The sequence below is a fragment of the Pleurodeles waltl genome, chromosome 9, assembly GCF_031143425.1.
Source record: "Pleurodeles waltl isolate 20211129_DDA chromosome 9, aPleWal1.hap1.20221129, whole genome shotgun sequence".
NCBI lineage: Eukaryota > Metazoa > Chordata > Amphibia > Caudata > Salamandridae > Pleurodeles > Pleurodeles waltl.
In genome coordinates, this window is record NC_090448.1 from 1,099,921,370 (window position 1) to 1,099,939,453 (window position 18,084).

An 18,084-nucleotide genomic window follows, 5' to 3' on the forward strand; every position below is an offset into this window, starting at 1 on the left:
ATCCTGTACTGTTCAGTGGTTAAGCCATAACCATCCAGGAGTGCATTCTTAAGAACTGTAAAATTATTGGCATCATTTTATTTCACAGTAAGGAGCCTATCCCTACCTTTTCCACTAAATGGTAGCCATAGGATAGCAGCCCACTGCTTTTGAGGGACATCCTGTACAGCACAGGCCCTCTCAAGTGCAGCAAACCACTTGTTAATGTCATCCCCCTCCTTATAAGGGGGAACTATCTTGTGCAGATTCCTGGAATCATGCTCTTTTGCAGGATGACTATGGGGAATACTGCTGCTGCCACCATGGGTATCTAAACCCAACTTCTGTCTTTCCTTCTCTAATTCTAAAGACTGTCTATCCAAATCCAGCTGTTGCTTCTTGAGCTTCAGTCTGGTTTGTTCCACTCTCAATCTATTGAGCTCCCTTTCTAACAATCTGTCATCAGGGTGGGTGGGAGGGACATTTCTAGATACAGAGGTATGATGGGAATGAACAGAAGGAGACCTGTCCCTTACAGAGGGCACCCTAACAGCTTGGCTACCAGTATAATGTGAGAGCACACCATCAGTATGGTGTGATTCAACCTCTGTACCAACTATGCTAGACTGTCTAGTAATGGGCAGGCTGAGAAGTTTCTTTCCTGAACCTTTTCCTGGGGGAGTCCCTGGATCAGATTGAGAACCATTAGCTACTTTTTCACCAGATTGGGCACTTATGGCCTTATCCTGTACTCTAAGCATGTTAATTAACAGTTCTAAGGAAGGATTCTTCCCTACACTCAAACCTCTCTCTATGCAGAGACTCCTTGCTCCTTTCCAGCTAAGGTGATCATATGCAAGTTTGGACAGTTCAACATTTTGGCCTGTGCCAGACATTTTTAGAGAGAGTTAAAGTGATAGAAAAAGAGAAAAAAAAAATCAGAACTTTTTGGAAAGACAGAAAAAACTTTTTAAACTTTTAAGAACTTTTTGAAAGTTTTAGAAGTACTTTTCAGCACTTAGAAAAGAGTGAAAAGAGGAAATGCAAAACTTTTTGGCTATGTGTATATACCCTGACCTTGTTTTGTATATTTTTCTCTTATGAAAAGTACAATGACAAGAGTGGTAAGTAGTCTCAAGCACTTATCCCACCACTGCACAACCAATGTAGGAGGCTGGACTGGTTTGTAGTGAGTACCAAGGGGTACTTGCACCTTGCACCAGGCCCAGTTATCCCTTATTAGTGTATAGGGTGTCTAGCAGCTTAGGCTGATAGATAATGGTAGCTTAGCAGAGCAGCTTAGGCTGAACTAGGAGACGTGTGAAGCTACTACAGTACCACTTAGTGTCATATGCACAATATCATAAGAAAACACAATACACAGTTATACTAAAAATAAAGGTACTTTATTTTTATGAAAATATGCCAAAGTATCTTAGAGTGTACCCTCAGTGAGAGGATAGGAAATATACACAAGATATATATACACAATAGCAAAAATATGCAGTATAGTCTTAGAAAACAGTGCAAACAATGTATAGTTACAATAGGATGCAATGGGGAAACATAGGGATAGGGGCAACACAAACCATATACTCCAGAAGTGGAATGCGAACCACGAATGGACCCCAAACCTATGTGACCTTGTAGAGGGTCGCTGGGACTATTAGAAAATAGTGAGAGTTAGAAAAATAACCCTCCCCAAGACCCTGAAAAGTGAGTGCAAAGTGCACTAAAGTTCCCCTAAGGACAAAATAGTCGTGTTAGAGGAATAATGCAGGAAAGACACAAACCAGCAATGCAACAACTGTGGATTTCCAATCTAGGGTACCTGTGGAACAAGGGGACCAAGTCCAAAAGTCACAAGCAAGTCGGAGATGGGCAGATGCCCAGGAAATGCCAGCTGCGGGTGCAAAGAAGCTTCGACTGGACAGAAGAAGCTGAGGTTTCTGCAGGAACGAAAAGGGCTAGAGACTTCCCCTTTGGTGGACGGATCCCTCTCGCCTTGGAGAGTCGTGCAGAAGTGTTTTCCCGCCGGAAGGACACCAACAAGCCTTGCTACACGCAAATCGTGCGTTTGGCGTTTTTGGACGCTGCTGGGGCCCAGGAGGGACCAGGAGGTCGCAAATTGGAACTGAAGAGAGAGGGGACGTCGAGCAAGACAAAGAGCCCTCACTGAAGCAGGTAGCACCCGGAGAAGTGCCAGAAACAGGCACTACAAGGATGCGTGAAACGGTGCTTGCCGAAGTTGCACAAAGGAGTCCCACGTCGCCGGAGACCAACTTAGAAAGTCGTGCAATGCAGGTTAGAGTGCCATGGACCCAGGCTTGGCTGTGCACAAAGGATTTCCGCTGGAAGTGCACAGGGGCCAGAGTAGCTGCAAAGTCGCGGTTCCCAGCAATGCAGCACAGCGAGGTGAGGCAAGGACTTACCTCCACCAAACTTGGGCTGAAGAGTCAATGGACTGTGGGGGTCACTTGGACAGCATCGCTGGATTCGAGGGACCTCGCTCGTCGTGCTGAGAGGAGACCCAAGGGACCGGTAATGCAGCTTTTTGGTGCCTGCGGTTGCAGGGGGAAGATTCCGTCGACCCACGGGAGATTTCTTCGGAGCTTCTGGTGCAGAGAGGAGGCAGGCTACCCCCACAGCATGCACAACCAGGAAAACAGTCGAGAAGGCGGCAGGATCAGCGTTACAGAGTTGCAGTAGTCGTCTTTGCTACTATGTTGCAGGTTTGCAGGCTTCCAGCGCGGTCAGCGGTCGTTTCCTTATCAGAAGGTGAAGAGAGAGATGCAGAGGAACTCGGCTGAGCTCATGCATTCGTTATCTAAAGTTTCCCCAGAGACAGAGACCCTAAATAGCCAGAAAAGAGGGTTTGGCTACCTAGGAGAGAGGAGAGGCTACTAACACCTGAAGGAGCCTATCACAAGGAGTCTCTGACGTCACCTGGTGGCACTGGCCACTCAGAGCAGTCCAGTGTGCCAGCAGCACCTCTGTTTCCAAGATGGCCGAGGTCTGGAGCACACTGGAGGAGCTCTGGACACCTCCCAGGGGAGGTGCAGGTCAGGGGAGTGGTCACTCCCCTTTCCTTTGTCCAGTTTCGCGCCAGAGCAGGGGCTAAGGGGTCCCTGAACCGGTGTAGACTGGCTTATGCAGAATTGGGCACATCTGTGCCCAAGAAAGCATTTCCAGAGGCTGGGGGAGGCTACTCCTCCCCTGCCTTCACACCATTTTCCAAAGGGAGAGGGTGTCACACCCTCTCTCAGAGGAAGTTCTTTGTTCTGCCATCCTGGGCCAGGCCTGGCTGGACCCCAGGAGGGCAGATGCCTGTCTGAGGGGTTGGCAGCAGCAGCAGCTGCAGTGAAACCCCAGGAAGGGCAGTTTGGCAGTACCAGGGTCTGTGCTACAGACCACTGGGATCATGGGATTGTGCCAACTATGCCAGGATGGCATAGAGGGGGCAATTCCATGATCATAGACATGTTACATGGCCATATTCGGAGTTACCATTGTGAAGCTACATATAGGTAGTGACCTATATGTAGTGCACGCGTGTAATGGTGTCCCCGCACTCACAAAGTTCAGGGAATTGGCTCTGAACAATGTGGGGGCACCTTGGCTAGTGCCAGGGTGCCCTCACACTAAGTAACTTTGCACCTAACCTTTACCAGGTAAAGGTTAGACATATAGGTGACTTATAAGTTACTTAAGTGCAGTGTAAAATGGCTGTGAAATAACGTGGACGTTATTTCACTCAGGCTGCAGTGGCAGGCCTGTGTAAGAATTGTCAGAGCTCCCTATGGGTGGCAAAAGAAATGCTGCAGCCCATAGGGATCTCCTGGAACCCCAATACCCTGGGTACCTCAGTACCATATACTAAGGAATTATAAGGGTGTTCCAGTAAGCCAATGTAAATTGGTAAAATTGGTCACTAGCCTGTTAGTGACAATTTGAAAGTAATGAGAGAGCATAACCACTGAGGTTCTGGTTAGCAGAGCCTCAGTGAGACAGTTAGGCACCACACAGGGAACATATACATGCACACCTATGAGCACTGGGGCCCTGTGTGACAGGGTCCCAGTGACACATACATATAGGCCACAAACCTATGAGCACTGGGGTCCTGACCAGCAGGATCCCAGTGACACATAACAAACATACTGAAAACATAGTGTTTTCACTATGAGCACTGAGGCCTGGCTATCAGGATCTCAGTGAGACAGTGAAAACAGTGACAAACACCCTGACATACACTCACAAACAGGCCAAAAGTGGGGGTAACAAGGCTAGAAAGAGGCTACCTTCTCACAGTTACCGAATCACTAAATGGGTTTAGGAAACCAGACTCATTCAGTATTGGGAAGGGGCATGTGTAGGGCACCCTTCCTAATACCTATTCCTTGTAGTATGTATTATTGTTTTGGGACTGAAATCCAGTTCCAAAACATTAATACTTTATCCACTACTGGAAGGTAGTAGTAACCCTTTCACAAACAGGAAATTCGTCTTTGTAAATGGGCAAAAAAACGTTTTCTAGGAGTAATCTCAAGGTCTTCCAATTTTTTTTTCAAAGCCCATTTACCTTTGAGAAAATCAAGCTGAGTTAAAAAAAATCACAGACATGGTGGTTTGCTGACCCAAGCAGGCCCCCATCCTTGCGGCAGCAACAAATCCCAGTGGATGCCAATTTGTGACCCCCCTTGTTAATATGCATGAGGTTGGTCAGATTACGACTCACTACAATTCAGATTTGTAAGAACTGACCTCAAGTAGGTCTTTAATGGTCCCTTAAATACTGGTGACAAATTGTGGCCAGTATTGTGTGACCAGTAAATGGTGCGCCTGGCCCGAACTTCTTTTACCATGACTTTAGTGTACCTATGGGTGTTTCTCTTTCTGATTCCTTCTTTTAGCTCACATCAGAGACTCAATCAATGTTGCAGCAAGTGTAGGGGGTGAGTCCCACGGCAACAAGTGCCTTTTATGATGCCTCTTGTTCTGAGGCTGCTGTTCTGTTCAGAGTTTGAAATGGGGCGGTGAATGGACATTGATGTTTAAAACGGGCTTTATTTTGGTAATAGTGTGCTGCCAGGGGGCAGCTCTTTTAGGGCACACGAGCCCCTTACTACAAAACAACTTGCAATATATACTGTTCCCAAGAGATCCGGGAAGCTGAGTTTTCATGGCTGTAGAGGAGAATGGGAGCAAAGAGAGACTGGCAGGGAGAGCTGGAGGGAAAGAGAAAAAAAGAGGGAGAGAAAAAGCAAGAAAATTTAATTTAAACAATGAAAAAGCTTCCAGGCAAATAGGAGCCTTTTCTTTGCTTGACGCTCAGTGGGAGACTCTGTTAGACCATCAGCAAATTCACTGCAGGTGAAATTCAGAAAGTTGGAGGAAAGTTAACTTCAGTGTAAAAGCACACTACAGAAAAATTGTTTGTAAGAGGTATATCACCAACTAATGAACCCGCGGTAAGGGCCCACGGCAGGTATGACAGTTCTGCCTATAGAGAGAATGGCCAGAATATTGAGGGTTTTAAGTGGATCTGCACCTATAATCAATGCACAATATCGCCTAACAACATGTTGTGAAAGTTGCTGTGGCGTTTGGGTATTAAGTCTACACGCCACAGTGTATGCTTACCCTCACAATATGTTGGATGTTGATGATAAGGGCAGGTCAATCTTTACCTCAATATTTAAAGATACAGCTGATATGATATTACATTGTTACCAGTGGATATTCTACATCCTTACTCCCTTAAAATATTTGCAGCCGTTACCGGGGTATGTGGAATATTTCCATTACACATCCTCCTGATTTGTAATTTGGTGGAGAGGGAAACAAGTATGATAATTCTTATCAGACCCTTTTTTCTCTCTGCAGGATGTGTTGCACCTTCTAAAGAGCATAAGAGTCTGAAAAGTTAATTCACTAAAAAAATCTCATAAATTCATTGGAATCACCCATATTGGCTTAAACCAAGTGATGCGATCAACTCTGGGGTAAAATCAGACTTTTAAATTGTAGATACAATACATCTAAAGTTCATGTGTAAAAATAAAACCCCATGTTTTACTCTGTGATTCTGCCCTAATTACATACTGGTGAATCTTTTACATTGTTGATGAAGGCGAGCATATTGATCCTGAATAGAGCTAAAAGCAACATTTTGTACTTTGGCGTGGCGTTCTTAGTGTAGTCTAATTTGGCTGCCCAGGATCTATTGTAGTGAGGGATCTAGCTAGTTGGGGACAAACTTTCAGGGAGACCAGCTGATTTCAGGACAAAACAGCGCAAAGGGGATGTTTGCTCTATGCAGGGACAAATGATTTCTGGAGAAGTGTTTTAATATAAACAAGAGAATACCTGCAGACATCGAGGGAAACAGAAGAGAAGCAGGTTGAATCCAGAAGTCTGCAGGGTAAACTATCAAGATAATACAAGTACAAAGAGGAAGGTTAAAGCAGGGAAACGATAGAGAAGCTTTCACAAATGATAGTTTGACTGCTTCTTGGAAGTGATCTCTCTGTGAGGGGAAAAAAAGTTCAGATCAGGGGTCTTCACGCTGGGACGTGGTCCTCCCTAAGGGGAACCTCAAGAGATCCCGGGGGTGGGGTGGCCAGGCTCTGGGCAAAAGAAGCATTATAATGATAGCAGGGATTTGTTTTAAGCGGGGGAGGGAATGAGCTCAGTAAACAGCACTGTAATGGGCCATCAGTAACATGTTTTGTCCTTTATATCATAGCTGGGAGTATGTGTCAAAAGGGAAGGCACTCCAAATGTCCTTGTAAACACCCACACCCAGTTCTAATAGTCATGGTGTGGATACTTTTACATGTTCGTAATACCTGCCTGACCAGAATATTATGTTTGGAAAACATGTATTTGATTGCATTTTTAAAAAGATATCATAACTGCAACGTTTAAATACTCCTAGACATATTAAAACAACTTAATAGAAGATTTGTGAAAATTCTGAGGGGGCCTCCAATGATTTTGTTTTTCAATTTTTCCACTTTGGGGGCGCAGCATTACAATCCTTGAAGACCACTGCTTTAAAAGAAGGCAAGGAGCAGACTATTCTCACAGGGTTCAGGAACACCCCAGCAGCTGCTGTGGAGAAGGAGTGCTGAGAGATTCTCTCTGCCAAAGACACAAATCTTGGAGTCTAACTGGCACCCTTGGATGCAATGAAAATCAGGATATAATATAAAAATCCAGAAGACAAAGGAGAACAGTAGAAGGAGCACCGGAGCTGGTCTCTGAGAAAACCTGAACTGAATCAAGGGTCAGAACATGAATGGAATACACAAAACTGAGTATACTGGAATTCTGCACACTAACTAGTACAGGAATACAGGGCAAGGAATCTGCATACACAAGACAGGATGTGTGCAGTCAGAACTAGGGTCACTGCAAACAGGGAAACAAAGAGGCATCTGCACACTGAGTAGGACAGGGTATGCAGCCAGGACAGGCACACAGGGCAAGGAATCTGCATACACAAGACGGGTCTGGGTGTGTGCAGTCAGAACTAGGGTCACTGCAAACAGGGAAACAAAGAGGCATCTGCACACTGAGTGGGACAGGGTATGCAGCCAGGACAGGCACACAGGGCAAGGAATCTGCATACAGAAGACAAGTCTGGGTGTGTGCAGTCAGAACTAGGGTCACTGCAAACAGGGAAACAAAGAGGCATCTGCACACTGAGTAGGACAGGGTATGCAGCCAGGACAGGCACACAGGGCAAGGAATCTGCATACACAAGACGGGTCTGGGTGTGTGCAGTCAGAACTAGGGTCACTGCAAACAGGGAAACAAAGAGACATCTGCACACTGAGTAGGACAGGGTATGCAGCCAGGACAGGCACACAGGGCAAGGAATCTGCATACACAAGACGGGTCTGGGTGTGTGCAGTCAGAACTAGGGTCACTGCAAACAGGGAAACAAAGAGACATCTGCACACTGAGTGGGACAGGGTATGCAGCCAGGACAGGCACACAGGGCAAGGAATCTGCATACACAAGACAGGATGTGTGCAGTCAGAACTAGGGTCACTGCAAACAGGGAAACAAAGAGGCATCTGCACACTGAGTAGGACAGGGTATGCAGCCAGGACAGGAACACAGGGCAAGGAATCTGTATATACAAGACGGGTCTGGGTGTGTGCAGTCAGAACTAGGGTCACTGCAAACAGAGGCATCTGCACACTGAGTGGGACAGGGTATGCAGCCAGGACAGGAACACAGGGCAAGGAATCTGCATACACAAGACAAGTCTGGGTGTGTGCAATCAGAACTAGGGTCACTGCAAACAGGGAAACAAAGAGGCATCTGCACACTGAGTAGGACAGGGTATGCAGCCAGGACAGGAACACAGGGCAAGGAATCTGTATACACAAGACGGGTCTGGGTGTGTGCAGTCAGAACTAGGGTCACTGCAAACAGATAATAGAAATGAGTACACTGTTCCAGAATAAATTGTCAATGAGGACGAAAGGTAGACTGAGAAAAGGTGTTGTAGGAGTACCCTCAAGCATCACAGTAGGATGCTAGGCATCATCATCGGGCTGACTCCTCGTCAGACCGGCACTGCAACGTCTGACGGGCCACCATCCACGAGGTGGTGGCACTTCAACCGAAAAGATGTTTAGCAGATCAAGCTGAGTCTGCAGAACGTGCTGACAGAGGAGAAAAGGAGAGTGAGGGATATAAAATTGGCTCTGAACACCTAATGCCTCAATTTTATGTTTTTAAGTAAGGGTAAGGTCAAGATTAAAAGCAAAGTAGGAGTATTAAGGGAAATAATGTTGCCAATACTCCTGAAAAAAGGAAAGGAGGAAAATGTGTTCACTCCTAACACTTGGTCGACATGTTTCGCGCCTACACGGTCAGAGATTGATCCAATGGCGCTTCATCAGGACCGTAAATTATAACTTCTCCCTAAAAAACAAGACAGTAAATGGTGGGAGGTCACTTACAGTCTGTGGACCAGTCGTCACAGTCAGTCAAGTTGTAGGTCGCCCATCCCATGTAGAAACAGGGCATCATAGGGACGCGTAAAACCTCATACCCAAGGTGAGTACATTTCACTCATCCGGTGGTCCGCTGTGTGCCTACCCGAGGTTGCGTGCCTGACAACAACGCAAACAGAGGCATCTGCACACTGAGTGGGACAGGGTATGCAGCCAGGACAGGCACACAGGGCAAGGAATCTGTATATACAAGACGGGTCTGGGTGTGTGCAATCAGAACTAGGGTCACTGCAAACAGAGGCATCTGCACACTGAGTAGAACAGGAATGTGCAGCCAGGACAGGCACACAGGGCAAGGAATCTGCATACACAAGACAGGTCTGGATGTGTGCAATCAGAACTAGGGTCACTGCAAACAGGGAAACAAAGAGGCATCTGCACACTGAGTAGGACAGGGTATGCAGCCAGGACAGGCACACAGGGCAAGGAATCTGTATATACAAGACGGGTCTGGGTGTGTGCAGTCAGAACTAGGGTCACTGCAAACAGAGGCATCTGCACCCTGAGTGGGACAGGGTATGCAGCCAGGACAGGCACACAGGACAAGGAATCTGTATACACAAGACAAGTCTGGGTGTGTGCAGTCAGAACTCCTCAGATCAAGGGAAACAAAGAGGCAGGATAACGAGATAGGCAACATAGACAAATAACTAACCAGAACAGTAACATAGAATTAAGAAAGAATGAAATCTTGGATCAGAGGCAAGGCTGGAATATAGCCAGAGGATCATACGGATAACAAGGAGACACAGCAGCAGAGGCACCTGCAAGCTGCTGCACTCTGCGCTCACAGGTCTGAAATAGCTGGAGGCTGAAGGGAGGAGCACGGGTGGAGGGAGAGAATCAGGTGCAAGGAATCAGGGGACCACCAATGAAGGGAAGGCAGAACTGGGACTTGGAAAAAGTACTACCATGGAAACCAGCAGGTGCTGTACAGGACACAGGAAAGCCAGGAACGGATTACAGATTGTTGCAAAGAGAGAGAAAAGTCCAGAAGGCAGATATAAAGAGGTCAGAAATGCTGTTTGATCTAGGAATCATGATAGAGGATAAATAACCACCAAAAGAGAGTGATCGTGGCAGGGATTGGGGACACAAAGAACTACAAGGACCATGATGCATCAGGAGGATAGCGTGGAAGCCTGGACTGGAATACAAAGTTGTGAAAGTGTAGAACACCATATTCTGGGATAAAGTCAAGACTAGGGCTAGCTACATATCTGAAGTGTTTTTAAACTGCAACTATCTGTTTCGCCTAACAAAGAATATCATGCATTTCTTAAGTCAGCACTGAGAGATACCCTTGTGAGAGGTGTTAATATGGTTAGGATTAAGCCACTTCAATCTACACCGCTCTATAAAAATAAGCCAGGGTTTGGCTGTAGAACATTCAATATAGAGCTGCCCCAGAAGTGTAGGGCCTTAGACCATCCTTAGCTGAATTAATTTGCTCACAATTTCTAGCAGCAAAATAGTCAGGTAGTTCTACAGCCGCAACAAGTAGTGTATGGTTCATCCTCAGTATCTAAGAGCAGCCAGGAGTTAAAATAATGGCTGATGGTCTGCAGAGGCATGCAAAACTTTGGCTGAATGCAGGGCCAAGCTTTTCAGTGCCCTGCGGACTCAGATTCGAAATAGACTACACAGTTTAATGACCTTAAATCTTGAGTGGAGTCCCCATCCTGAACATCTCCTGCTCAAGATTTCTTAATTAATAACCATTGTTTATTGTCCAAGCTTAAATGCTTAGGATAGGTCTATTAAGCTAAAACATTTCAAAGTCAAATTATTAAAATTGACTGGCAACATATATAGGTGATAACTAAACTTTTTGTTAACACTTTTTACCACAATTCATAATTGTGAGTGTCAACATCATTATCACAACTCTAAATATGTTGCAAGTGATAAGCAGCTACTTGGCCTGCAGGGCATACAATACATTACATCAAAACATAATGTATTGTGTTTGACTCTGTCATTGAATCTTTCTTGGTGACTATCGTGGAAAGTATCCCTTCATTTGAAAAGCTCACTAGACATTTAAGGAGACCTCCAGATATTTTCTCACTATGTGACACTGTGTTGCTTACGATGAAATTATTTTAGTTTGTTGAGTTTTTCAAAGGAAAAAATATATTTGAAAAGACCACTTGCTGAGAAAACAAATGATTGTTTCAGGTGCTCAGTGATTATCTCTAATCCCTCTTCAGTGTGAAACTTGATCCCTATTATCCTAGAATACAAAGTTAGATTTTACGTCTGCTTTGTGAACAAATGGATCATATGTGCAGAGGTTATTCAATGCAGAAAAAGAATGGAAAACATCTTTAAGTTTTATAAACAGAAAAAGGTCTGAGACTTTATCCCCCTGTAACAATCTTCTTTCTGCTTTCCTTACACAGTACTGGATCAATGAATACACCTCCACGTTGGGGATCGGAGTGTTTCATTCAGGCATCGAGATCTATGGGAGAGGTAAGAGAACTTTATATCTATATGTAACTTATGCTTCACACAGGGACTCACAAATTCTAATGCACAAAATGAGAACATTATGCATTCTTAAACCACAATTCTACTTCTGGTAGAAATTGTGGGATATGTTGAGCTACCTTGATTTGAATCAACATTAAACCTGAAACATTTGTCTTCGGAAAGTGTTTTGTTTTTAATTCATGCCACTTGTAGGAAAGACCATACCTACAGTGGTCCAAAGTGTAGCGGTGTGTAGAGGTCTCCTCCTATAATGCTATGGTCATCTTCAGTTCTTCTAAGTTATCAGCTACAACAATTTTGCATAATGCAACATCAGACCAAGTAGCGCTTTTCGGCAAGTAGCATGCTACTCCGGAACCCAAGAGGAATTAGTGGTGGATTAGTATAGGGAAATATGAGTACAGTATTAGTATTAGTATGAGCTATTTTGAGCAGAAGATATGTGGGTTTGTTAGTTGGATTGACTAGAGTAATGGAGGAATACAGGAGGGAAGAACTCAGAATGTGTTCATTAGGAGTTTATAGTAATAGGATAAGGCTTGGGATGAGTAAAGAAGAGATGGAGGAGGGAAGAGTCTGTAGAAAGGGGTTAGGGAGATCATAGTAATAGAAGGGGTTTTGGATGATCCAAAGGTGAGATAAATGAGGGACAATTTAGTAGGGTGTTTGGGAGATCATAGTAGTAAACTGAGGTTCAGGTGAGCCAGGAGCGGTAGAGGAGGGAAGAGCTTAGGCAGGGTTATTTTGGAGATCAGAGTAGTAGAATGGGTTTGGGATGAGTCCGAGTGGGATGGAGGATAGATTGACAGAGACATGGGGTGATAGGGAGACAGAGTAAAGCCTACGAGAGAGTAAATGTTATTTTATTTTTATTTTTTATTTTCTTAATTAATGTATTTTTTTTTTTTTTTCTCTAGTACAGTAGGACTGAAGTAATAAATAAATAGATACGTAAATACATAATAAGGGAATATATGTGTAAGGAATAAAATAGTATTGGATGTAAAGTTGTATTGTATAAACTCAGACTTTCAAGATTTGCAATATTTGATGTTAATTTATAATTGTACTTTTCTAACATTCATTTATCTTTCCTCAATTTTTCGATAACCAAATGCTTGCTGATAAAATAGTTGCAATAACATTTGCTCATTGTGATAGAAAAGAAGAAAGCATGGATTCATAAGTATCTAATATAACAACTTATCCAACTTATCTAGGAGCAAAGCAATGACCTATGAACATGTTAAGCGTAGAATAATATACACATATATATGTATATACACACATATACATTTACACACATGCACAAACACACACATACACACATATATTCATTTAACTGTGAGTAAATATGCATTTGTTAAACAGACTTAAAAAGTATGTGTATATTTTATTGTTATGAAATAGTAACTATACATATTTCTCAAAGAACTATTCATATCTAGAATATGCACATAACCAACTTATAATTATTTATCAACACAGACATATGCAGTCCATTGCTGTTTGAATATGGTTGTTATGAAGGAAAGACCCAACTCTTCAGTAGACTTCTGAAGACAAGATAGTTATCTGCAGATCTTATATTTGGAGGTAATGAATTCCATAGTTTGGCTGCTTGAACAGAGAAGGATGTACCACCTATAGTCTTTTTCTTGTATGGTGGTGTTTTAAGGCAGGGTGCCAACCTTGAGCGGAGGTTTCTTTGTTGAATGTATTTGGTTATTTTGCTTTTGATGAAAAGCGGCCCTGTTCCATGTGGGACAGTGGGACAATTGCTTTGTGGGTGATACAAAACAGCTTGAAGATGGATCTTCTGGCAACCGGTAACCAATATAGTGCTCTTAAGGCAGGAAAGATGTGGGCTTGTGGCTTTACATGTAATAGTAGCCTGGCAGCTGAGTTCTGAATACTTTGTAGTTTCATAGTAGATAGAGATGATCCATGGTAGAGGCCATTGGTGTTATCCAGTTTAGATAGTACTAGATGGACATTAGCCTGCACTTTCTGTGGAAATCCGAGGTGGGGGAAGATGTGTCACAGAGTTTTCAAGGTGATGAAGCTTGATCGTGCTAATTTGTCCACTTAGGTATTCATTATTAACTTGGAGTCCCTGATAATGCCAAGATTTTTTACTTCCTTAGTTACTTGAGGAAATGGTCCCAGATCATCAGGCCAGGCTCATAGAGGGTCATAATTTTTCCAGTCGCCAAATGTGAGTATTTCCATTTTGGAACCATTCAGTTTGAGATGGCTCCAAGTCATCCATGATCAACGGCTCTGAGGCAACTGAAGATTTGTGAGTTTTCAATGTCTTTAGGGCATTCCAATTTAAGGAATATTTGTGTGTCATCTGCATAGTTATAGCGTGTGAGTTGAAAATCATTGATCAATTCTGTTAATGGCATCATGTAGATGTTGAAAAGCATAGGTGAGATGATTGATCCTTGAGGGACCCCTGCTTTGTGAGGTAGGGTTTGGATGAGAAGGGGGGAGAATAGATGATATTTGGTCTGGTTTGAAGATAGGATGTAATCCAGTCGAGAGTAATCCCTTTAGGGTGTCATGGTCAACAGTATCAAAGGCAGCTGAGAGTTCCAAGAGAAGTAGTGCAGCAACTCCATTGTGGTCGAATGTGTTTTTAAGATCATCTCAGATTGCTATGAGTGCAGATTTAGTGCCTCTTCCTGGGTGGAATCCAGTTTGGTAGTCTGAAAGCATGGAGGTGTCTTCAATGAATTGCAACATCTGGGCGAATGTTGCTCTTTCTATCAGTTTGCCCAGGAAAGGTCAGTTTGTAATTGGTCTGTGGTTGTTGGGGTCATGCGGGTCCAGGTTTGTTTTCTTTAATAATGGGCACATGTATGCCTTTTTCAGGCCTTCAGTAAAGGTTCCTGTAGTTAAAGAGTTATTGATGATTCTTCTTACTGGTGTGGCAACAGAAGTAGATAAAAGGATGCTCTTGACGATGTGTGGTGGACAAGGGTCAGAAGGGCAGCCGGAAGGCCTGCTTGTTTTGACCAAATCTATAAATTCACTTTGTTTGAAGGAGTACAAAGGCTGGGTTGGTTTACTCATGAAAGGGAATTTAGGAAACAGTTTGGTGCTAATTGTTTTCCTTTGTTTTAAATAGGAGTCCAATGTGTCTGCCTTGGTTGTGTAATGTATTGCCAGTTTGTTGGTGAAATCTTGAGTAATGGGATGACTTTCTTCCATGCATTTAGGTTTTCAAAATTCATTGAGAATTTTATAAATTTCTTTAGTTGCAGATTTAGCATTTTGAATTCTGTCTGAGTAGTACTTTTTTTTTAGCTTTTTTGAATGATGATTTGTATATTCTGTTAACTTTGTGTAGCTTAATCTTGTCTTGAATGTTGTTTGTTTTGTGTCAGGTTTGTTGCAGCCTTCTGATTTGTTTCTTTATCATTTTTAGTTCTGTGTTTCTCCAAGGTGTTGGTTTTCGTTTGTCCTGTTTAGTTTTTATGAGTGGTATTAGGATATCGAAAGCTGCCTGTAGCCACTCATAAAGTTTTTGAACAGAATTTATTGTGTCTAGATCTGTGTTGGCTGTTAGTTGTGTTTCTAAGTCTTCAAATTGAGTTTGTTCCATGGTCAATAAATGTATGTTTGTAAGGTGCTATTAGGTATGTTGATTTGCGGGAGTCACTAAATGGTGGTCTGACCATGTGATTGGTATGATGCTTTGAATGGTAACTAGTTCAGGGTTTGCAAAAATTACAACTACCGATGTGTCCAGTGATGTGTGTGGGGTTGTGTACACTCTGATGTAGGTTCAATCTGACTAGGCGAGTGGTTATAAATTTTGGATGGGGCAAATTGGGTTTGTGAAACCAAGTGGTTAGGTCCCCAAGAATGCGTAGGTTGGAGTATAATGTTATAAGGCATGAGACTGTGTCTAGAAAAGTGTCTGGGAATGTTGAATTGTTAGGCAGAAGTTTGTTACGGAGGTGAAAGTTACAGGAGGAAGTTGGTGTAGGGTTGCATCTGGTGAGGAGGGCCTAACAACCATGGCAATATAAAACACAATATTGCATCACACCATTACATACTACACCCCGGTAAATCTCATCCTATCCCTGGACACACTAGTTCTCAGCATACAACATCACCTCACACCTTCCAGCCCCTCATGCCTTATTACTTGACATAACATTATTCTACACAGATTACAACATACCACAACATACCACTGCACATCTTACCAAAAAACAAAGTCTCCCACTATACACTTTACCACGCCATACCACACTGCATTACCCCAAACCATACTGCAGCTCGACAACCATAATAGACTACTACAACCATGCCACAGCACACCCTGAAAATTTATCATCTCCCATCAAACACTTTATTGCAATACACCACTCTACATAATTTCCCACAACCATGCATTACAATATTGGTCACAGCTTAGCACCATACATCTTCATGCTACTCCAGTCGATTCTACAAGGTAAATCATCCCATACTTCACAACATTCTTCCATAGTAGGTCTGAACCAACCTCCCAAAACATCAATCTCCTCTCACTGTTTAACTACAGCACATAACTGTTCTTAAACATATTACAGTAATCCACATAACAAGGCGCAACAACATACAAAATATTACCAAAACATCCAATACTACGAAATAGCTAAGGCATGAATGAACACCATACTTAGGGCAAAGACATTTGACTTATGACTAAGGGCTAAGGGTCCCGGCAATAGTGCAATTGTTTCTCACAACCAGGTTCGTCAAATAAAATAGAGTAGGATTAGGCCCGATTCCTTCATTCATACTTTTTACTCCAGGATTTTATATTATATCTAGAGGATTCAACGGATGACAAAACCCTCCAAAAGGTTTTCACTAGGGTTAGTGAATAATTGAAAGAAACCTTAAAGTCCATAGTTGTGGTAGTAAGGACAGCAGAGGAAAAATATGGTTTCATTCCTGCTGTTCTAAGACATGTCAACTTCTTATGATTTAGAGTTTGGTGCTTGGAGTACTCCATCACCAACACTGGACGCCCTGCTCTAATTAGAGCGGGTTTTCTGATGTCTTTATTTTTCTGTCCATCACCGCAGGTAAAAAATGGTGGGGTCACAAAGTTTTTAAAAAAAACAAATGACCTGATTTGGGGCTTTGTTTCTGAAAAACAAAAAAGTGTGGCCTGCGGCTTCCCAAAAGATGTGGGCCGTACACCTAACTTTCAGTTCCTTCCCTGGAGCTGTTTTGGTAGATGCTTCTTTGAAGGCGCAGAGACCACCACAGGGCTGGTGAAGATCACTTGATTTGGTGGGTGGCAGTCAGCAAGGCTGGTGTAGGAGAAGAACAATAACGTGGCAAAAAGGTTATATTTGATATGTTCATTTCAGAAATTCCCCTGAGCGTAGGCAGTTAAATTTACACACCTTCTTAAATATGCTGTTCTGTGAAATCAGCATGAGATTTTTACCTACCCAGATAGACGGTTTCCCATTATTTTATCTTCAGTTTGCTGACTGTTGTCATTCAGGGATATGACAACATATGCATTTATTTGAACTCATTGGCTTTTGGTGCCTGAAAGCCAGATGCTATGTTGCAGGACACGAAAGCCCAGTTAGGCACTACAAATCATTTGGCCAAGGACCTTATTCACATTAAGCATGCAATTCACACTAGGCATACAATTCAACTGGGGTGTGCAAAATTATTCCCCCAAAATGAATAGGGCAGAAACATCACTTTTGGCCTCATTACAAGGCGAGCCTCGCCATGGCGATCTTACCGATGCGGACCTGCTGATAAAGACCTGCACATTACGAATTGTGAGGCTTGGCAGATGCCAAACCTCCACAACTCCGCCTGGCCTGAGGGTGCAGTTGCACCACTGGCGGTGAGCACTTCCAACCCGGTGGCAGGCCTCAGCCTGCCGGCCTGATTACGAGTCTACACACTACCATGCTTTCCGTGGCGGTCACCCTGCCACAAAAACCCTGGTGGAAACGCACTGAGTGACAGGAATCCCCATTCCGGTCTCTGGCACATGCACTCCAACAAATCCACACACCCCCCCACCCATCCACACACCTACAAACACCCCCGACCTCTTCATGCATGCATGCATTCACATACACACCCCTCGACATATGCATACATTCACACGGACACACCCACTCACTTGCATACATGCAGACACTCCCCCCACTCGCTCACATATACGCACTCATACACCCTCATTTGCACACTTACATGCACACACCACACACATGCACCCAACACTCCTCACCCCCTTTCAGATGATCACTTACCTTCTCCGTCGAGGAGGTCGTCCGAGAGGGGATGGGTCCTGGTGGTCTTGCATCACCAGCAGCACCACGCCAGCAAGACTCTGCCAATCCGTACTACAGCACGTGATACAGCGAGTGGAGTCTTGCTGCTGTGGTGGTGCTGGCGATGCAACCGCCTCTTCAGAGTCGGACTTCTGCCCATAAGTGGGCAAAAGTTCTCCCAAGACTTCTAATATGGCGGTCAGCAGACCGCCAGCACTGGGGGTCTGTTGGCTGCATCGGCT

At 43.8% G+C, this 18,084-nt stretch overlaps 1 protein-coding gene across 1 annotated transcript in view; it reads left to right on the top strand.

Annotated features, from left to right (window-relative positions):
• LOC138260381 (deubiquitinase DESI2-like) overlaps positions 1 to 18,084 on the top strand; it is a 297,151-nt gene that overhangs the window by 163,196 nt on the left and 115,871 nt on the right. The window contains exon 2 of the mRNA XM_069208804.1: positions 11,423 to 11,495. Coding sequence (XP_069064905.1) covers positions 11,423 to 11,495 — 73 coding nt within the window. The remainder of the gene's footprint in view (positions 1 to 11,422; positions 11,496 to 18,084) is intronic.